The sequence below is a fragment of the Lutra lutra genome, chromosome 4 (assembly GCF_902655055.1).
Source record: "Lutra lutra chromosome 4, mLutLut1.2, whole genome shotgun sequence".
NCBI lineage: Eukaryota > Metazoa > Chordata > Mammalia > Carnivora > Mustelidae > Lutra > Lutra lutra.
The window spans coordinates 193,547,747-193,569,514 of NC_062281.1; the positions used below are offsets into that span (position 1 = coordinate 193,547,747).

Below are 21,768 nucleotides of genomic sequence, written 5' to 3' on the forward strand. Positions count from 1 at the left end.
GAGCCCTGGCATTTGGGGGGATGGTGGTCAGAGACAGGAGGCAGGGACAAAGCTTCTCTGGGGGACAGAATGTGGAGGCTCCTGTGGATTTTATTTTATTTTATTTATTTATTTATTTATTTATTTTTAAAGATTTTATTTATTTATTTGTCAGAGAGAGAGAGGGAGAGAGAGCGAGCACAGGCAGACAGAGTGGCAGGCAGAGGCAGAGGGAGAAGCAGGCTCCCTGCTGAGCAAGGAGCCCGATGTGGGACTCGATCCCAGGACGCTGGGATCATGACCTGAGCCGAAGGCAGCTGCTCAACCAACTGAGCCACCCAGGCGTCCCTTATTTATTTTTTTAAAAGATTTAATTTATTTGACAGAGAGAGAACCAGAGAGCACAAGCAGAGGGAATGGCAGAGGGAGAGGGAGAAGCAGGCTCTGCATTGAGTAGAGAGCCATATGCGGGGCTCGATTCCAGGCCCCTGGGATCATGACCTGAGCTTAAGGCAGACGCTTAACCATGGGAGCCACCCAGGCGCCCTGAGAGCTGTGGATCTTAGAATTTTTTACCCGGGCCTCAGTTTACTAAATGAGACATAGCTTTGAGTTGACCTCCTCCCAGCCTGTTTTCTGACACTGAAATTTTGAGTGAATCGTGGTGGGTTTGCCTTGTTATCCACTGGGGCTCCGTTCAGCCCGAAGAAGACAACTGCATGCAAACACAGTATGCAAATAGACCGGTTTTGCTTAAACCGCCAATCCTGGTTCTTTTTCTGCAAGAAAAAAAAATTCCAAGTGGATTTCCGGAGTGGTGGCCCAGGACTCAAAGCGGGGCATCTGGCCGGGGTGGGGCTTTTGCATAATGTAAATGAGGCCCGCGGAGGGACGGCCCGGAGGGGTGTGGCCAAGGCTGAGGCCCCGGAATCCCCAGGCCCGCGGGAGCCCGGGAGGGGCCGGTGGAGGCCCAGGTGCGCTGCCCGGAGCAGCCCCCGCCCCGGTAGAGGGCGCTCGCGGCTCCAGGCCGCTTCTTTCAGCCTCTCGACCGGCCGCGGGGCGGAGCGACTGGGTCTCGCGAGATTCTCGCGCGGCAGGCGCCTGAGTCCAGCATGGCTGACTCGCAGTTGATGCTGAAGCGGGGTCCTTTCCGCTCCACGTGGCTGCGTGCCCGCAAGACTCGGACACAGCTCGTTCTCAGCCGCCGGCCCCGCCGCCGGCTCGGGACCCTGCGCTGGTGCGGCCGGAGGCGCCTGCGGCGGCGGCTGCTGCAGGCTCAGGCAGCCGGCGCGGACTGGCGGGAGAGCGGCTGCCTGGTGTCGCGCGCGGCGACCCGGAGGCCCAAGAGCGCGGCCCCCAGCCGGGCTCCGGCCGCAGCCCCCGCCCCGAGCGGCCCCGCGAGCCTCCCCATACCGCCTGTGCGGCCAGCCGGCCCGGGCCGCGCACTGGTGCTGCTGCCGCTCGAGCAGGTGGGTCGCGCCGGAGGGACTGGCAGAAGACCCTGCCCGCTCTGCAGGTTCTCCGGCGCGGGTGGAGCGCATTCCTCCTGGCGGTGGTGCTGAGCGGGGGGACCAGGACCGACCCTGCTGTGGGATTCTAGGTTTTCAGAGCTGAAGGGGGTAGTGGCAAATAATACTAGTAGGTCCCATTTACTGGGTGTTTGGAAAATGCCAGGCTCTGTGTTGTACGTGTTTCAGGCTTGAACCCTTTTACTCCTCCTAGCTCCTGTGCAGTCGTTACGTTATTTCCGGAAGTTTACAGACGAAGACAGTGAGATACAGCAGAGGTAGCTTGATAAGAGGGGCGCAGTAGAGGCAGAGCTGGTGTTCAGACACGCGCAGCCGGAGTGCTCCTCACTTGGACGCTGCTCTCCGAGGTCTTCCTCCAGTGCAGGAGGAAAGTGGCTGGCAGTGGGCCTTGGTGGAGGTAGGGATCCGTGAGAACGGCAGACCCAGTTCATTGGGACCCCCTCGTTCGTGTATCCGGATACACCAGCTATCTCTCTAGCTGTCCTGGGATGTGGAATTAGGTTAGAGGGATTGAGTACCCGATGGTCACCTAGTTACTTGGAAATCCCCTCCCCTTGGGTATGTGAATAGCAGTTAAGAGTTTAGAAAACAAAAAAAAAAAGAGGGGGTGCCTGGCTGGCTCAGTGGGTGGAGCATGTTACTTTTGATCTCAAGTTGTCACTTCCAGTCCCATCTTGGGCATAGAGTTTAGTTAAAAAAAAAAAAAAAAAAGTTTAGAAAGTTTCAGCCTCCAGCAACAGAATTTGTAACGTCACAGTTTCCTTTCTTTGTCCTTCTTCCACAGGGTTTTACCTTTAGCGGGATCTGTCGTGTGACTTGCCTCTATGGCCAGGTGCAAGTGCTTGGCTTCACCATCGGCCAAGGCCAGCCTGCCCAAGAGGTCTTCTCTGCCTACACGCACTCGCGCTTGACTATCAATGCGGTTCATTATTCCATGCCTGAGAAAAGCAAGAAGGAGATGAAAAGGGAAGCCCGAGCTCTGCTCAGATCTAATCTTAATCGGGGTAAGGAAAAAAACTGGATAATTGCCTGAAAGTTTATTACAATAAGGCTGCTGTTTTTAGATCCTTCCTATTGCCAAGACATGGCACACTCTTATGTCTCTATTTAAAGTGAAACTTGAGTGAAACTAGTTTTCACCATTTTACAGATGAGGAAAATGGCCCCAGGCCACACAACTAGCTACTGTGTAGCAAAAGCAAACCTGGATTGACTTCTCCATCCAGGTGTGTTCCTTGTGTGCAGTGTGGTTTCCTGAAGAAAGCTTTCGAACATAATTCCTGCTCTCAAAAAGTTGACAGTTCAGCCGAGGAGAAGGTGATCCTAAAACAGTGTAGAATTTAATGGAGTTACTATTTCTAAGGTAGTTTATTTTTCTCTTCACAGATGACAGATGTTGGTTGATGAAGAATTTTTCTCCTCTGTGTTCCATTGTGATGCTAGAACAACTGAAAACCTCCACTGTGAACTTCCTAGTCAGCCATCCAGGGTTATCTTACGTTTTCGTACAAGAGGTAGGACCAGTTTTCATTCAGTTTTGCTAATTATTTTCATAGGAAAAGTCATGTCAGCTGACTATGGGATGCCCCCTTGGAAGATCAGTGTTGTAGGTTGTACACAGTGTCATATGTGAGTACAGTAAAATAGTGTTGAAAGGCATATCATGAAAAACATTGTCTCCCCTTCCGTGTTAGTTTTATTCCCCCGTGGAAGCCATCTTTTCATATTGTAGGTGTTTAAATGCTTTTTGGAATTTTTACGTTATTTATTTATGTTTTTCCCAAGGTGTTTTTTGTTTTGAACTTTAAGTACAATCTACCCCTCGGTGTGGGGCTTGAACTCATGACCCGAAGATCAAGGGTTGCATGCTCTACTGACTGCAGCTCGGTGCCCCGCCTGTCGGAAATTTTAAAATGGTTATCTTTTTTTTTTTTTTTAAGATTTTATTCATTTGACAGAGACACAGTGAGAGAGGGAACACAAGCAATGGGAGAGAAAGAAGCAGGCTTCCCGATGAGCAGGGAGCCCGATGTGGGGCTCGATCCCAGGGCCCTGGGATCATGACCTGAACCTAAGGCAGACGCCTAACAAACTGAGCCACCTAGGCGCCCCTAAAAATGGTTATCTTTTTTATCTTGATTTATTAACTTGAGATAGTGTAAATTTCCTCTATGAATGTACTTCAGTGTACTTAATAATTTCTCCCATCTCTATTTTCACCTCCCAAGTTTTTGCTGACCATGTCACTAATTTCTTTAAAAAAATTTTTTTAAATATTTATATTTTTTATTAACATATAATGTATTTGTTTCAGGGGTACAGGTCTGTGAGTCATTAGTTCACAATTCACAGTGCTCACCATAGCACATACCCTCCCCCATTGTCCATCACCCAGCCAACCCCCACCCCATTCCAGCATCTCTCAGTTTGTTTCCTGAGATTAAGAGTCTCTTATGGTTTATCTCCTTCTCTGGTTTTATCCCATTTCATTTTTTCCTCTCCTCCCCCATCATCTTCTGCCTTGTTTCTCAGATTCCACATAATCAGTGAGATCATATGATAATTGTGTTACGCTGATTGACTTATTTCATGTTACTAATTTCTTAGTCAAGTTCTGTGGCTTTAATTGTCTCCCATGGGCCATACATTGAACCTAATCTGCGGGATTATGAGGCTGACTGGATGCGAGATGGGGAAGAACCGAGGAATACATGCTTTTGGGTGCAGGGGGTTACTGAAATGGGGGCATGTGGAAGGGGCAGATTGAGATCTTTACCTTGACATGCCTGTTAGACATTCCACTGGAGTTGTCCTGTGGGCAGTTGCACATGTGAGTCTGGAGTTAGGAGCTTTCCGCAGAGTGGCCCAAAGGCCGAGAGGTAGGATAATAACACCAAGGAAGATGATACAGAGAGACAAGGGGGTTCAAAGTCACAGCCCTTTGGCACTCCCAAGAAGAGGTCTAGATGAGGGAGCAGAGAGACTGAGAAGAAGAAGGGTCACCGATGTTGGAGGAAAACCAGGCACCTGTGATCAGGAAGTCTTCAGAGGAGCTGGAAGTGAACGGTTGTGTCACTTGCCTGGTGGTAGTTGGGGCCTGAGGACAGCTGGGAGGTAGGAGCCTCTTTCGGACAAGCGCAGGGGCGGTAGGCTGCTGAGGGGGTGGCTCACCACATCAGGGTCAAGAGCCTAGGGAGGGAGGAACTCTCGGCTTTAATAGTAAGGGATTTTGCTTCTGTAGAGTTTAGCTGTAAAGGGAAGGGAAGAAATGACACAGTAATTGGAGAAGTGTGGCCAGAGTTTTGGTTTTTTGCTAAAATGGATGTAAAACCCGCCACGTTTGAACACAACAAGTGGGGATGGTTAGAGCGGGGAGGGTGCTGAGGACGCAGCGGAGGGAGGTGAGGGCCGAAGTGAGGCCACTGAGGGAGGGCCTCTGGCTCTGGCGTCTATGGGAGGAGCCGGCCTGGAGAGCTCTGGCAGTTCACCTGGAGTAGCTGGTGCACGCACAAGTTCTCTTTTGATTGTCTCATTCCGCTCTGGGAAACGGGTCAGGGCCATCACTGAGTGGGAGCAGAGCTAGTGGGCAGGTGTCGGGTTGGAAGTGAGCGGAGAAGGCACACAGCGAGCGTGGGGGCGTGAGTAGACTGTCCCGACGGTGTCCGTTTCATCTAGCGCAGACCCAGTAGCCCGGTGAGGGCCGTGGGGGAGGAAATGGGAACTACGTGTCACCAGGCCTTTGCCTCTTGCAAGTGAAGGTTCCAAACACTTTGATACTCTGTTTTCATTCATTTTCGGCTTAATTTTTTTTCTGGGACTTCACCACCGCTGTTTATATTCCTAATGCTCCTGCTTGGGTAACTCCCCTCTCACTATGTGTTAATACGTTGTAGAGTCATTTTTTCATACAAGGCAGTGACCTTTATATGATGTCATTTTACACGATACCCTTATTTTATCCTCCGTGATTGATAGTTGAGCACAGTACAGAGTTTTCCCTAGAAACCTTGAAGGCCTTGCTCCTCTGTTTCCTAGAATCCAGAGTTGCTGATAGGAACTGATTCTCGTTCCTTTTATGTCTTTACCCTGCGGTTGGTGAATTGCATGAGAATATGGTCGTGAGTGGGTCCCTTCCTTGATCTCTTCACCATGGAGGCCTTGTTCCCTCCGAGCCCCGCTGGCTGCAGCGAGGGCCTGCTTCTCCGTTCTGTGGGTTGGTCGGTGGCTTCCTGGTGCTTCTGCTGGAGCGCTCGTGGGCGTAGTGGCTTGTCTTCAACCTTCTTCCAGCCCGGTCTGCACGTGTTCCTTGTCTTTTTACCTTATGTCTTTGGAGACAGTCTTGATTTTGTTCTAAAGCACCAACCTGTTCAACATGTATGGTCTCTGTTGGATTGTCCTTGTGGCAGCTGCTTTTTTTTTTTAATCTTTATTTTTTTATTTTTTATTTTTTTTATAAACATATAATGTATTTTTATCCCCAGGGGTACAGGTCTGTGAATCGCCAGGTTTACACACTTCACAGCACTCACCATAGCACATACCTTCCCCAATGTCCATAACCCCACCCTCTCCCTACACCCCTCCCCCCAGCAACCCTCAGTTTATTTTGTGAGATTAAGAGTCACTTATGGTTTGTCTCCCTCCCAATCCCATCTTGTTTCATTTATTCTTCTCCTACCCCCTTAACCCCCCATGTTGCATCTCCACTTCCTCATATCAGGGAGATCATATGATAGTTGTCTTTCTCCGATTGACTTATTTCACTAAGCATGATACCCTCTAGTTCCATCCATGTTGTTGCAAATGGCAAGATTTCATTTCTTTTGATGGCTGCATAGTATTCCATTGTGTATATATATCACATCTTCTTTATCCATTCGTCTGTTGATGGACATCTAGGTTCTTTCCATAGTTTGGCTATTGTAGACACTGTTGCTATAAACATTCGGGTGCACATGCCCCTTCGGATCACTATGTTTGTATCTTTAGGGTAAATACCCAGTAGTGCGATTGCTGGGTCGTAGGGTAGTTCTATTTTCAACTTTTTGAGGAACCTCCATGCTGTTTTCCAGAGTGGTTGCACCAGCTTGCATTCCCACCAACAGTGTAGGAGGGTTCCCCTTTCTCCGCATCCTCGCCAGCATCTGTCATTTCCTGACTTGCTAATTTTAGCCATTCTGACTGGTGTGAGGTGATATCTCATGGTGGTTTTGATTTGTATTTCCCTGATGCCGAGTGATGTGGAGCATTTTCTCATGTGTCTGTTGGCCATCTGGATGTCTTCTTTGCAGAAATGTCTGTTCATGTCCTCTGCCCATTTTTTTTTTAAGATTTTATTTATTTATTTGACAGAGAGAGATCACAAGTAGACAGAGAGGCAGGCAGAGAGAGAGGGAAGCAGGCTCCCCGCCGAGCAGAGAGCCCGATGTGGGACTCGATCCCAGGACCCTGAGATCATGACCCAAGCCGAAGGCAGCGGCTCAACCCACTGAGCCACCCAGGCGCCCCACCTCTGCACATTTCTTGATTGGGTTATTTGTTCTTTGGGTGTTGAGTTTGCTAAGTTCTTTATAGATTTTGGACACTAGCCCTTTATCTGATATGTCATTTGCAAATATCTTCTCCCATTCTGTCAGTTGTCTTTTGGTGGTTTTGTTAACTGTTTCCTTTGCTGTGCAAAAGCTTTTGATCTTGATGAAATCCCAATAGTTCATTTTTGCCCTTGCTTCCCTTGTGGCAGCTGCTTTTTAAATTTGGACACCTTTTCCTTCCCTGCGAGGTCTCCTGCAGAGGTGATGGCAGCTTGGAAGTGCATGTGAGCCAGGAGGACAGGCACGGAAACGACTGGAGGAGTAGCTGATGAGACTCCCTGAAAGAGTGGCTGTGGGGGGGCAAGAGGGGGCCTCAGGTCTACCTTTCCTAGTTCGACGACTGTTTGAGGCCTAATAATTTAGAACTGGAGGAAGAAACGTGCACTTGTGTTCATGTTTTCTTAAAACTCAAATTGTTAATTTCAGAGTCCAACCTTCCAGATTAACTCTGAACATTTAGCCCTGAGGTCTGTTGGCATTAGAAGAGAGAAGAAGAAAAACGGCCTTCGTTTGACAGAGAGTGCCCTGTCGGCCATGGAGGAGTTGGTCACCGTGTCCTGTGGTGAGTGACCTGGTGATAAAGGGAGCATTCATCCCCCAGGGCCTCAGAGAATCACGAGTTACCTGTCGAGCCCTAAAGGTGGCTAATTTGAGGCGTCAATGTTTGTTTTGCCTCCAGAAGAAGTAGATGGCTGCCCTGTCATTCTCGTTTGTGGCTCTCAAGACGTTGGAAAGTCAACATTTAATAGATACCTCATTAACCAGTTGTTAAACAGGTAAGAGTGTTTTCATTTTTGTTAAGGTTTTTATTAGATTTGGGTCATGAGATAGGATTTTTGATTTAAGAAACTAGACGGGAATCCATCCTGACTTCATAGCAGGGACCGTCTCCCCAGTCTGTCCGAAGGTGCTCAGAGGGAGGACGGCACTCCCTGTTGGACCGTGCTTTGGACTGAGGCACATCGGCCTCTCGGGGTGAATTGATCATGTCACTTACCAGTGTCTTTGCGAGAAGAGTCACCTGGTCTCAGAATCTGTGTTTGTCCATACCCAGAGGTTCAGAGTAGGGAGACGTTCTGTTGTGTTTTGAACATTGGGTTTTAGGAAGGACAAAGTTGTATCCATATTGTGAACGGAAGGACAAAGTTGTATCCATATTGTATCCCTGCATCACATTTTCTTTTTTTTTTTTTTTTTTTTTTTTTTTTTACATTTTCTTATTATATTTGTTTTTATGTTGTTGCCTCTTTGGAGCATTCTACCTAATAGGCCGCATGGGGTGGGTTGGCCTGCGTATTGCATAAGGTCTGTAAGATCTGATTTATTCTTGTGACAGGGGAAAGCTAGTTGAGATTTTCTTTATTTCTTTCAAATTTTCAGTATTTCCTGCGTTGACTATTTGGAATGTGACCTGGGACAGACAGAATTTACACCTCCAGGTTGCATTTCTTTACTTAATATTACAGAGCCAGTTCTAGGTATGTATTACACATTTCTTTCATGTTTTGGTTTTATAAAACTCAAGTATATTGGGGCGCCTGGGTGGTTCAGTGGGTTAAAGCCTCTGCCTTCGGCGCAGGTCATGATCCCAGGGTCCTGGGATCGAGCCCCGTGTTGGGCTTTCTGCTCAGCAGAAAGCCTGCTTCCCCCTCTCTCTGCCTCCCTCTCTGCCTACCTGTGATCTATGTCCGTCAAATAAATAAATAAAATCTTTAGGAAAAAAAAAAACTCAAGTATAATGATCTTGAAAAAACCAAAAATTTAAAGGACGTCTGGCTGGCTCAGTTGGTAGAGCATGCAGCTGTCAGTCTCGGGGGTGTGAGTTCAAGCCTCACGTTGGGCATGGATCCTACGTTAAAAAAATTAAGAACAGGGACGCCTGGGTGGCTCAGTTGGTTGAGCAGCTGCCTTCGGCTCAGGTCATGATCCCAGCGTCCTGGGATCGAGTCCCACATCGGGCTCCTTGCTCAGCAGGGAGCCTGCTTCTCCCTCTGCCTCTGCCTGCCACTCTGTCTGCCTGTGCTCGCTCTCTCTCCCTCTCTCTCTCTGACAAGTAAATTAAAAAAAAAAAAAAAAAATTAAAAAAAAAAAAAAAGAATCTGCCTTCAGCTCAGGTTGTGATCCAGGGTCCTGGGATTAGGCCGTTTATCGGGCTCCTTGCTCGGCGGGAGCCTGCTCCTCCCTCTTTCTTTGCCTCCCCTCCTGCACTCTCTCTCAAGTAAATACAAAATCTTGAAAAAAAAAAAATTAGTAAATAAAAACTAGAAAAGAACGTAGAAAAGTGAACATTTCCCTTACCACACTCACGGTCTTCCCATAACTCTTCCAGCCTCTTAAAAAAAAAATACTATGATACTTTTCTAGGGTTCTGTTTGGGTGCATGGAGCTGATAGCCATTGAGTTTTGTATAAACCAGAAACACGTCTTCTGTGGTGTGCCCGTTGTATGTAAACCCGTATGATATTGTAAACCAAGAAATTACATTAACACGATACTATTAGCTTTATTCAAAATTCACGAGTTACCCTACTAATAATGTTCTTTGCTGGTTCAGACTCCAAACCAAAGTCCCATGTTGCTTTTTTTTTTAAATGGTAGAATATGCACAACACGATATTTACTGTTTGAACTGTCGCCCCGTGCACAGCTCAGTGACGTTCAGTCACTCACAGTGTCACATACCCTTCACCCCTGCCTGTATCGGAAACTTCTATGTCATCCTGAGCTGAAGCACTGTCCCTGTTAAAGAACACTTGTGGCTCCCGCCCACCTCTCTTCTACTCTGTCCCTGTGAATTTGCGCGTTCCACGTACCTCATGTCAGTGAAAACAGACTATTTGGCCTTGTGTCTGTTTTTTTTTAACTAAGCATTTTTTTTCTTTTTGCTTATTTTTTTATGTTTTTATCTCAGTCCAGTTAGTTAACACAGCGTCCTGTTAGTTTCAGGGGTATAGTACGGTGACTCAGCACTTCCACGCGTCCCCCACAATGCCCTCCTCCATCCCCATCCCCTAATTTCCCTCATCCCCAGCACTCTCCAAGCATCAGGGTTTTAAGATAGTCCATATCGTAGCAGATCATAAAAATGTATTTCCTTGTGGGTGAGTATCATTCCGTTGTGGACGTGTATCACACTTTGTTGTCGTGCTCAGCTGTTGATGGACAGTGGGACTGTTGTCCCCTGGCGGCTACAGGGAATCGTGCTGCTGTGAACATCCGCTTACGGTTACCTGTGCAGGTCCCTGCTTCTAGTTCTTTCAGCAAGACGCCAGGAGGGGAATTGCTGGGTCTTGTGGTAACGCCGTGCCTGATCTTTTGAGAAACCACCAGCTTGTTATTCACTGCGGCTGCATTTTGCAACCATGGGTGCGAGGGGCTCTCGCTTCTCCACGTCTCGTCATCTGGGTGACAGCCTATCAGGTGTGCACCAGTAACCCATGTGGCTTTGATTTGCATTTCCCTGATGGCTGATGGAGCTGAGCCTCTGTTCCCGTGCTTGCTGTATCCGTGCTTTTCTAGATCTTTGGAGAAATGTCTGTGAAGTCTTCGCCCATTTCTGAATTGCCTTGTTACTGAGTGTAGGCATCCTTTGTGTGTGTTCTAGGTGTTGATCTCTTATCAGATAAACAGTGTGCAAATGATTTTTCCCATCCTCTAGGTCTTATTTCTTTTCTTTTTTCCCCTTCTTTCTGTTTTTTTTGACAGTGTCCTTTGATACACAAAAGTTCTTAATTTTTATGAAACCCAATTTCTTTTTTCTTTTATTGACATTCTCTTGATGTCATATCCGCAGTGTTACTAAGTCCAATATCATTAAGATTTTCCTGATGTTCTTGGAATTTGGTAAGTTTTAACTCTTATATTTAATAAGTCTTTGGTCCATTCTGAATTAATTTTTGTGTATGATATAGGGAAAGCATCCAATGTCATTTTTTTGCATGTGGATATCCAGTTTTCCAATTGTCATTTGTTCGTCCTTTCCCCCATGTCATGGTCTTGGCGTTGGTGGTATAGTGGTGAGCATAGCTGCCTTCCATTTCTGTGAAAGGCTGTTGGATTTTGGTTAGGGATTGTGTTGACTGAATCTTTAACTCGCCTTGGGTGACACTGGCATCTCAGTTAATGATAAATCTTCCCGTACATGAATACAGGATGTCTTTCCAGTTCCTTAGGTCTTCTTAAATTTTTTTCAGCAATTTTTTTTTTTTAAAGATTGTGTTTATTCATGAGAGACAGAGAGAGGAGGCAGAGGGAGAAGCAGGCTCCCCACTGAGGAGGAAGTCTGATGCGGGGCTCGATCCCAGGACCCTGGGATCATGACACGAGCTGAAGAAAGACACTTCACCAACTGAGCTGCCCAGGCGCCCCCCCCCCCCCACCTCATCTTTTTTTAAATAGTCACAGATTCAAACTCTTACCTTCATCTTCCTAGGACCACCTTTCACCCACCAGAGGACACCACAGAAAATGGTGTATTATGGGAAGCCGTCTTGTAAAAACAACTATGAGAATTACATTGAGATAATAAAGTATGTGTTCAGTTCCTACAAGAGGGAGTCCCCTCTCATCGTCAACACCATGGGCTGGGTGTCAGGTAAGCCCCCGGAGGCGTGTGTGGCCCGAGAGAAAAGGGGCAGCACGAATGGCTCTGGCTTCAGGCAGTAGCACCGGGGCCCAGTTTTAGGAGACTCTTCCTCGTGGTCCTTTCTTTGTCTCAGAACAGCTGTGCCATCTTCTCATGGCAGCCTGTCACTGTTTGATTAGCACGCCAGCTGCTTGTGTCCTCTTCCTCACAGACAAAGGGCTTCTGCTTCTCATCGATCTCATCCGGCTGCTGTCTCCCAGCCACGTCGTGCAGTTCAGCTCTGGCCGGAGCAAGTACATGCCGAACCTGACCCCTGACTACGTGGACGACATGGATGGCCTGTACACTAAGAGCAAGTCCAGAGTCCGCAACAGAGGTTTCCAGCTGGCGGAGTTCACGGAGAGTTTGGAGTTTGCCGACGAAGAAAAGGAGAGTCCAGTTGTGTTCACTGGACATAAACTGATGTGTGTCCAGTCGGACTTTGCGTTTAGGAAAACTCCAAGAAACAGGTAATTAAACCGTCACGGCTGGAGATTGTAGTTCTCTGCAGTGGAACGAGGCCTGCTGCCCTCGGTTCCTTGGAAGGAGTGAGTCCTCCACGAGTTTTTGAATCTGTCTCACAGCCCCGTGTTCATGAAGGAGAATCTTTTCTTTTCTAAGCTGTTACTGTCCCAACGAAACACAGGGAGCCTCCAATTTGAGGGGGTGTGACTTTTCAATTTTCCCACTTTATGTTGGTGTTAAAGCAGTACACATTTGGTAGAAACTGTACTTTGGATTTTGGTCTTTTCCTGGGCAAGCACGATGCTGTACGGAGCTCTGCCCTGAGGCTGGGTGGTGGCAGTGGTCCACGCCTCCAGGTCAGCCCGGACGGTGAGCCACGGGGACAGACACCATTCTGCACCCACACAACATAGGCTCTGTGTTCGGTGATTCTGCCCAGCGGAGGCTAATGTGAGTGTCCTGAGCTCGTTTAAAGTAGGTGAGGCTGGGTGCCTGCATGGCTAAGTCATGAAGCCTCTGTCTTTGGCTCAGGTCACGATCCCAGGGTCCTGGGATCGAGCCCCACATTGGGCTCCCTGCTTGGCGGGAAGCCTGCTTCTTCTCCCTCTGCCACTCCCCTTGCTTGTGTTCCTTCTCTCGCTGTGTCTCTCTGTGTCAAAGAAATAAATAAAATATTTAAAAAAAAAAATAAAGTAGGTGAGACCGAGTTGTGACGTTCGGTAGGTGAGGTGTCTTAAAGGCATTTCTTTTTTTTTTTTTTAAGATTTTATTTATGTATTTGACAGACAGTGACCACAGGTAGACAGAGAGGCAGGCAGAGAGAGGGGAGAGGGAAGCAAGCTCCCTGCTGAGCAGAGAGCCTGATGCAGGTCTCGTGGGGCTTGATCCCAGGGCCCTGAGTTTGTGACCTGAGCTGAAGGCAGATGCTTAACCCACGGAGCCACCCAGGTGGCCCTATAAAGGCATTTTTGATATCCAGTATTTTCCCCTCTTTGGGGTTTCTGAGGGTGGAACCACCTTGTAAACTGAGGAAGACCCGTACCCAGAGGGGGCCTGCAGCTCTGGTTTCCAGGAGTGTTTGAAGGAGAGTCTTTACACGTCATGTTCTCCAGTGGGGCTGTGGAGAGGGTCTGCAGGCGTTACAGTGGGACTGTGTAGTCTTTTGGTGCATAACCTGTGTAATGACTGATGGACTCTGTCCTGAGGTTAAAGCTCTGCTTCATCCTGATTTGCTTCGCAGAGAGTCCCACAACAAGGTTCTTCGGGATTTGGCGGTACTCGGTTACCTTGGCCAGCTGCAGCCTCCCGTGCCAAAACCGCTGTGTCCCTTACATGGCCTGACGCCCTATCAGGTAACCCGAACTTGGACAAGGAATTCTCTGTGGATGCACCGAGCCCTTGTGGGGCTGCCAGCGCGCGTTCTCTAGCTGCGGGGTGACGCTTCGCTCGCCCCCCCTGTGGTGTGGGTTCTGTGACGGCCTCAGTTTACAGACAGGGGTGCAGTGACCTTGCTCGAGAGTCCGTGCTCTCAGCGGCTGCCCTGTGTTGGGCACGACTGTGCTTCTCTGCTGCTCTAGAGCGTCTGGCTGACCCCAGAGGTGGCACCGGGCAGTCCAGCTCCGGTGCTCCCACTGTGGAGCTGGCTGTGAGTCCGTGTCTTAGCCAGAGCATGGAGGCTGTGCCAGAGCTCATAGGACTATGAGTTTTAGTGACTATGGTTTCAGTCAGTGTTCGCAGTGATTCCTGGCATCTGGAGACCTCTCTCTCTCTTTCTTTTTTTAAGTTTCCTTTATTTTATTGTTATTTTTTTTAAATGTAGTCGCCATACCCAATGTGGAAATCCAATGCCGTGTTCAAACTCAGGGCCCTGAGATCATGACCTGAGCTGAGATAAAGAATCAGACACTTAACCAACTGCACCCCCCAGGAGCACCCCAGAAACCAGTCTTTTTTGTTGTTGTTGTTAGATTTTATTTATTTATTTTGACAGATCACAAGTAGGCAGAGAGGCAGGCAGAGTCAGGGAGGGGGCAGGCTTCCCGCTGAGCAGAGAGCCTGATATGGGGCTCGATCCCAGGACCCTGAGATCATGACCCGAGCTGAAGGCAGAGGCCTAACCCACTGAGTCACCCAGGAGCCCCCCAGAGACCAGTCTTGAAAGCATTTCATATTACTGTGAAAAGCGGATTCTAGGGTTAAGTGGATTCTAGTCAGTTAAGTGTCTGCCTTCGCCCCAGGTGAGGATCCCATGATCCTGGGATTGAGCCCCACATCGGGCTTCCAGCTCAGCGGGGAGCCTGCTTCTTCTGCTCATTCTCCCTCTGCCGCTCCCTCTCCCTCTGCCACTCCCCCTGCTTGTGCTCTCTCACTTTCAAATAAATTTAAGTCTTTAAAAAAAAAGAAAGAAACTACCATGATATTGGAATTCCAGATGTCAAAAGATTAGAATAGCACTAGGCAGCATTTCCTAAATGCTTACCATCTGCCGTGCTCTGTTCTAAGCCTGTGGTACCTTCTTTACTCACAATGGCTTTGTTATTTCCCCATTTTACAGATGTAAGAACCAAGGTCAGGGATCCTGAGTCAGCTTGCCTGAGGTGGCTAGTAAAAGTCGGGTCTGGGACTGGAGCCCAGGCAGCCAGACTCTAGAGCCCAGAGTGTTCACCCTCTGCTGTCCGTACTGAGCGCTCCCTGTGTGCGGCGTTCTGCTGAGCACTGGACATGGCTGGTGGATTCCTGGCCGCCCGCGGAGGGAGGAGCTCTTTCATTCCCTGATTATAGCCTCGGAGACGCTGGCCTGAGGTCACCCTCGGGGGGCACTCCTGAGGCAGGAGCAGTGGGGCTGGCCCACGAGGACCCGTCTCCCAGGCCTGGTGGTGAGATCATCTCCCCTGGAGACACTCAGGCAGTTAGTGGAATGGGGTTTTGGTCAGTGGGGTCGTTTACCCTGAGATGCTCTACAGCGGACCTTGAAGCTTATACACCAGTAACTGTATCTGCCTGTTACTATTTCAAATTTGGTTTTGGAATCTAAGCAATATAACCAAATACTTCTGTACTTCACAAATTGGGAATTGCCAGAGAGCTACACATTAAAGGTCGGTACAGTTGACCGTTAGCGCCAGTTTGAGTTGCACGGCCCCCCTTCACGTGGGGTTTTTTGGTAAGTACAGTCAGTCCATGTTGTAAACATCTTCTTCCTTGTGATTTTCTTAATGACTTTCTTTTCTCCAGCCCACTTTATTGTGAGAGTACAGTATGTGATACAGCACACAGAGTGTGTGTTTATGTCATCGGGAAGGCTTCCGATCACCAGGAGGTTAAGTTTAACCTTAACCATCCTAGTGGTTAAGTTTTTTTGGGGGGAAGGTCAGAAGTGATTTGTCGACATTGACTGCGTGGGATGGGGCGTCAGTGCCTCTAGTCTCTGTGCTGTTCAGGTCTCCAGTTGTGCTCCTGGAGTTCGATCCATTTTTCTTATTTCCGTATGTTCCATAGTGAAATGATGGAGGCTTTTCCTCCCTGAACGGAGGTTTGCTTTCTGACATTAGGAGACCTCTCAGCGAGTGGGGTTTTCACGGTCCCCCTTGACTTCAGCGCATTTAGGGTATCCTCAGATTTGTGTCTTAATGTGTCTCCTCAGATAAGAAATGGATTTTTAGCAAGCGTTGGCTGGTCAGGAACTTCGTCCGAATTTCCCAGGTTCTGTATATTAAAGTAGGGGACGCTGACCGGGTTCATTAGCATTTCTGTTCCGTTTAGATGCTTTTTGGTGGGCAGTTTGGCCAGTGTGACATTAGAGAGCGGCCTCGTCAACTTGTAAAAACCAGAAGTAGCTTTTCTAGCAGAATTAATAGAGGGAGGTGCGGATTTATTTTCCAGGTCCCTTTCAATGCGGTTGCGCTCCGGATTATTCACGCTGATGTCGCTCCCACCCATATACTATACGCTGTGAATGCCAGCTGGGTTGGTCTTTGCAAGATCCTGGATGATGTCAGAGGATACGCAAATGGGCCCATCCTACTCGCCCAGACTCCAATCTGTGATTGTTTGGGGTTTGGTGAGTCAAAGTAAAACATGTCTATATACCTACTAAATCGATCCCCTTCTCCAACTGTATATGGCTGGTCTTGACCCTGGAGCTGTCTCTCGGCTGGAGTGGTCAGAGTGTCTCTGGCTTCTAGACAGTGGGCCTGGGGGCTGGCGGGCAGGAAGGAAGCAGCATTTTCTCTGCTGCTCCTGCTAGCTCTAAATCTGGGATTTCTAAGGGCCTGGTCACGGTCTTCTTGTCACTTGACATTTTTTCCCTAGGCCATCTGTCCACCTGCTAGGGCCCTAGATCCATCTTTAGGCTGACTTTCCATAGGATCGGCACAGCTGTGTGTCCGAGCTCAAGGCCCCACTCACTTCTCCGCTTGGGTATCTCACTGGCATCTGAGACTTAGGTCCAAGACTGAGGTCCTAGTTTTCTCCCCAAATCCCCTCCCACGCTGCACCGTCTCCTGTTCCCGGGCCTGTGAGGAGTCCTTGGAAGATTCACTCTGGTGTTTACACCAGACCTCTGGGTCCACTGCGGCACCCCTTGCCTTCATTTGACACATCCAGGCCACGGGCAGGGGTGGGAGCTTGTGTCCAGAATCTGCCCGATGCCTCCGTCTCATCTCTTCTTACTCTGCCAGTCGGAGCCACCGCTGCTCTGCTGGGCTTGGCACTGTCAGGTGATCTGAGGACAGATGTGAGTATGTCACATCCTGGTGTTTCCCGTCACTCCGGCCCGGGCCTGTTGGCCTGGCACTGCTTTGCGCCCTTCCTCCTTCGCCAAGCCTGCCTCACGTGCAGTGACCCCCTGGCTCACTGAGGTCAGTAAACGTCAGGGTACGTTTCTGGAAGGGTGCTGGACCTAAGTAGCCGAAAACGAGCAAAACCCTTACATAAGACATAGACAACACGACTTGTGAAAAGTGTTTCCACAGAAGCTGTGTCACCTGGTACACACCCTGAGGAAGGAACTGATGACAGGGAAGGTTGAGTCTTTTGCGTGTTCCCCACGGTGGCTTTTCTTCCTGGCCTGGGTGTGCCTTACTTGAGACAGTCTGGGACTTCGGCAATAGCGCCCTTCGGTTGCTCACGGCTGAACAAGGGGAAGGGTTCCAAGAGAACTCGACCACTCCTGGCTAAGAGTGGTCATGTACTCCCATCCCTTGGAACTTTGTATTTTCAAAGTGAAACACAGTTGAAGTTGAAATTCTTATTTTAAAAGCCATTCTACAATTCTCAGTGGGAGGGAGGTAGAATATCTTCCAGAAAGGATTATTTGTGTGTGTTTTGTGTCTTCAAGGAATTTGTAGAGGGATCGACATGGAGAAGAGACTTTACCACATCCTCACTCCTGTGCCCCCGGAGGAGCTGAGAAATGTCAATTGTCTGCTGGTCGGGGCCATTTCCATTCCACAGTGTGTCTTCAAGAGCCAGGTGAGTGCCACTCCCAGGGACAGCCCTGGAGGTAGCCAGAGAGCTCACAGCAACAGGTTATCGTGTGGGAACTCACACTTTGTTGAAGAGGCTGAACGAGGCAAATGGAGCGTCCAAGCGGCCTCAGAGGCTCAGGGCCATGAATGGCCATCATTGGTGGCCCAGAGCCCCATGGTGGGGCCATTATCCCGGAAGTAGGTAATGGGAGGAGAGAACAAAGGTGGTCTCCCCAGGACTCCTTCCTGACGACGGTCTGTGGGTGCACCTGTGAGAAGGTCACGGGAAGGTCATGTTGGCTGAGGACATCCATGTGGTGGCCCGGGGAGGCAGTGGATATTCTCCCCTCTCAGCTGCTTGTCTTAACTTGTTTGAGAGAAACGCATGCGCGCCCCCTTCTCTCCTGCTGGTCGATGTGTCTGTGCAGTGGAATTGGACTGAACGGTGGCAGTCGCCTTTGTACCTGGGCCTGTTGGGTCGGGTGGACCCCTTGTGGGAAGGGGAACTGGAGGTCTTAGGGGTGCAGGGACCTCACTTGGACTCTGCCTTTCCACGGTGTTTTCTGGGGAAGAGATGCAGCGCCGCAAACTCTGATGCGCAGGGTGGGTATTTCCACGTGTTCTCTGTGTTTCTGTTTCAGCGCGGGCTGGAGGGGACAATACCTTACATCACCACCGATTATAACTGTAAACTTCCTGGAGCATCCGAGAAGATTGGAGGGAGAGAAACCGAGGAGACGCGTGAAGAGAAAGTGCACCCAAAACCCAAACTCTACCGAAAAATAAACTGATGCTGACATTGTCAGTGAGGGAAGGCGCTTTTCCCGGGAAAGCGAAGCTCGTCTCCAGCCTGACGCCAGATTGATGGTGGTGGCGGGGAGTGGCGCACATCTGTGGCAGACGGTGTCTCCTGTGCAACTCGTGGATCTGGAGTCAATTTAACTCTTTTGAAAGCTGCGTGACCTCGAGTTTTGCCCTAGTGTTCTGTATGCTGCTTCGTACTTTCTGTCTGTTTTATTTTCTAAAGGGTCAAAGCAGCAGGGAGAAGTTTGTACACCATTAAAACAGAACACAGTCGGTTCCTCACAAAGCCCTTCAAAGACCTGGTTGTTGGAATCCGAATAAAAATAGGGAAACGGGGGCCACAAAAATGTACCAAAGAGGAAGGAAGGCTGGCCAGTGGGTTCGCAAGCATAACAGGATGTGGGGGCTCCCCTGGTCCTTGCCCGGCGATGGCTGACAGGCAGGGGGTCCCGGCAGCAGGGTCTGCCTGTGGACGGTTGCCACAGGGGGGTCACGCTCATCCCCTGCTCCTCTGATGCCGTCCACACCCTCGTTCATTCCTGTGGTCCAGTGTTCAAAGGTCTTGTTTGGTCTGTTCAGTGTAATCAGGGTTTCGTAGATAAAACGATTGGACTCAAGAGTCATTCATCTTTTGTTTTTTCTCTCACCTGATGACTTTATGCTGAAAAAATTGCTCTCAAACCCAGGACACCTTTCCTGGGGTCTCTCTAGAACCAGCTCGGTCCTCACTGACGTCTCGTCTTACACTGAGGACGCACGTAGGCTGCCCTGGCACCGGGCTGTTTGGAAGAAGGACCATCAGAGCAGCGCCTGGGAAGCCCCCTCTTGCCTTTGACATCTGAACCGGACGGAACTTGCACCTGCGGACGACCTGGTGCCACTTAGCACTTTCTCTGCGGGGTTGGGCGTGGGGGGGCGGCTTCAGGAGGCTGGGGGTGATGCTGTTCTCCCGGATGGCTTTGAGGGAAATAGGGGAAACCCGTTCTTCATCTTCTCTCTGGTTGTCACAATTGTTGACCCTCAGGGTCAGAGTGATTTCAGGAAACAAGAACCTTAGGCAGGGTCACGTCATTTGTCCATTTAAATCTGTGAGTCATACCAAGGTAGCGTTTAATACTCGTGGATTCAGCTTCCTACAGGCCACGTGGAAGGCTGGTTACTCGGATGTGGGTTTTAACATCCGTGTTCATTTAAACGGTTGGTTATTGTCCTGATTCTTCGGGTGACCCCTCGGCGTCTCAGAGACCCATTTTCCCACGTTCTCCCTGGAGCTCTGCCACCCCCCCCCCCCCGGGTTGGTTTCAACTCCCTAGAGACTGTTTAAGGTCTAACTTCATTGTGTCTTGTTTATATTTAAATTTACCTTGTGCCTGTTTTCTGTCTTGGTCTTGCCAAAATTTTGACAGACAATCTGCCACCCTCCTTCCCTAGTTCCTTGAGTCTTGACAGTGACTCTCTGGGAGACACACAGTGACACATTCTAGGTTCCCGCCGCAGGTCTCAGGAGCAACGTAGGTGGTGCCCCCGGCAATCCGGTCCAGGCAGGCTTGCCTTGGGCCTAATTTCCTGCTCCCCTCAAGGGTTGTGCCAGGGGAGGAGGCAGGCCTTGTCACTAGAGGGAGCTGCCAGCCGCTGGTCTGGTGGCCCGTGGGGCGAGTGCGGCCTGGAGCCTGCCCTTCCAGAGACAAGGGCTCCGGCATCCTGGAGACTTGGCCAGCTCGGGGGGCCTGGTCAGACCCGCAGCCGTGCCGTCCACCCTGGATGTCTGTGCCTGTGATTGTTGATGTCCGCAGCTGGGGCTTCTTGTCGTTTCTACCGTCCTCTGGTTCAGAATATGGTGGTAAGTTCCACCCTTGAGTTGTTTTTTTTAAATTAACAAAAACTCAGTTGTGTGTATGTGTGTGTGTCTTGAGTGTGTGTGATTTTCAAAGTAGCACATGCTTATTTGAAGAAAACAATAACATGACTTAGAACTCGACAGCCCTGGCTGCTGATTTTGGGGTTCTCTAAAAGCAGTTCTTTAGAAGGGATCCCTCGTAGGAAAAATAGATGGGAAAGTAGGTGACACGATTCTTGGATTCTGGGGTTTTAGTTTGTAAACAAAGGTCAGTTCCGTGCTGAAGTGGTGGCCTTTCTAGAGCGTGGCCTGGGATGGAGAGAGGGCAGGAGGACAGTCGAGCTGGCCCTGCAGGTGCCGTGAGTGTTTGCAAAGTCAGTCTGGAGGAGGCCTGCGGGGCGGGGCGGGGTGCGGCCCGGGCTGGGACCCCTGGGACCAGTGGCTGCTTCCCTGCGGCACGGGGGGATTTGAGCCCGAGGCGGGAGCACCCACTCGTGCAGGCCCAGGTTCCTGTGCTCGTGCCGGAGGGTGTTGTGTTTTTGTTTTCATTGTCTAGTTGGGAGTTTTATCCCTCAGGTTTGGACATGGCAATGGTCCAGGCAGCAGGCTTTGGTAGTAGAGCTCTGGGTTGGAACCCTGAGGGCCCGTGGGCCAGCCGTGGGACTTCGTGGGGGATACTCGACCTCAGCCTGCTGACGTCTTCAGAATGCTGGTGTCTGTTCCATGGGGTGCCTGCGTGGTGGGTGCGCGAGGACGGTGTGTACGTGGCGGGGCAGAACCCCATCTTTGGCTAAATTGTAAACTCTGAGAAGGCAGGGACCAAGATTGTATTCCTCAGTCACATTGGGACGACGAAGAAACTAAATGTTGAAATCCACAGCCGTCTCACCCGTCCTACTTGCAGGCAGGTTCCCTCCACAGCATTTTCCAGCCCGGTGAGCCGTTGTCAGGGCGCCCCAGCGGGCCGGTTCCGGTCTTCCGTTAGCCCCGTGCCTGGCAGTTCTTCAGAAACCCCCAGGTAGCTGCTTTTAAAGTTGGACAAACCGTTTGCACGTGTAGAAAACAACTTTCAGTCACCGCCATGTAGGTAACCCAGGTCCCTGCCGTGATGCTGTGTTGTCTGGTGTTTTTCTAAATTCTGTGTGTGTCTTATAAAATTGGTATCCTGCCGTATGTGTGGTTTTTTAATCCAGCTCTTTTCACTTCACTTGTGAACTTCTGTATCATTAAATATTTTTGAGAACATGCATTTAATTGTGTATTTTGTTACAGATACAGATCATTTTATTCCAGGAAATTATTTAAAACACTTGGGAGAAATTATAGCAAAAACTTTGGGGAAAACAAAGCAATGGCAGGGGAATCTGGGTGCCAGAGCGGAGAGGACAAGACACCTAGCAGATGCCTCTGCTCTTTTCCATTTCAGTATACATTTTTAAAGATTTATTTATTTATTTTGAGAGGAAGAGGG

General features: G+C 49.5%; 1 protein-coding gene across 2 annotated transcripts; it reads left to right on the forward strand.

The window, feature by feature from the left end:
• Positions 1 to 1,047: 1,047 nt before the first annotated feature.
• NOL9 (nucleolar protein 9) lies at positions 1,048 to 21,546 on the forward strand. 2 transcript variants are annotated; one of them, XM_047724098.1, is made up of 12 exons: positions 1,048 to 1,448; positions 2,293 to 2,512; positions 2,895 to 3,022; positions 7,526 to 7,661; positions 7,782 to 7,875; positions 8,480 to 8,577; positions 11,532 to 11,693; positions 11,896 to 12,193; positions 13,429 to 13,540; positions 16,071 to 16,248; positions 17,527 to 17,660; positions 18,298 to 21,546. In XM_047724098.1, the coding sequence occupies exons 1-12, from the start codon at positions 1,092 to 1,094 to the stop codon at positions 18,445 to 18,447; spliced, it is 2,067 nt and encodes a 688-aa protein (XP_047580054.1). In that variant the 5' UTR covers positions 1,048 to 1,091; the 3' UTR covers positions 18,448 to 21,546. The 2 variants fall into 2 exon arrangements, with proteins under 2 accessions (XP_047580054.1, XP_047580053.1); XM_047724097.1 differs by having other exon boundaries at positions 1,049 to 1,448; positions 7,779 to 7,875.
• Positions 21,547 to 21,768: the final 222 nt, after the last annotated feature.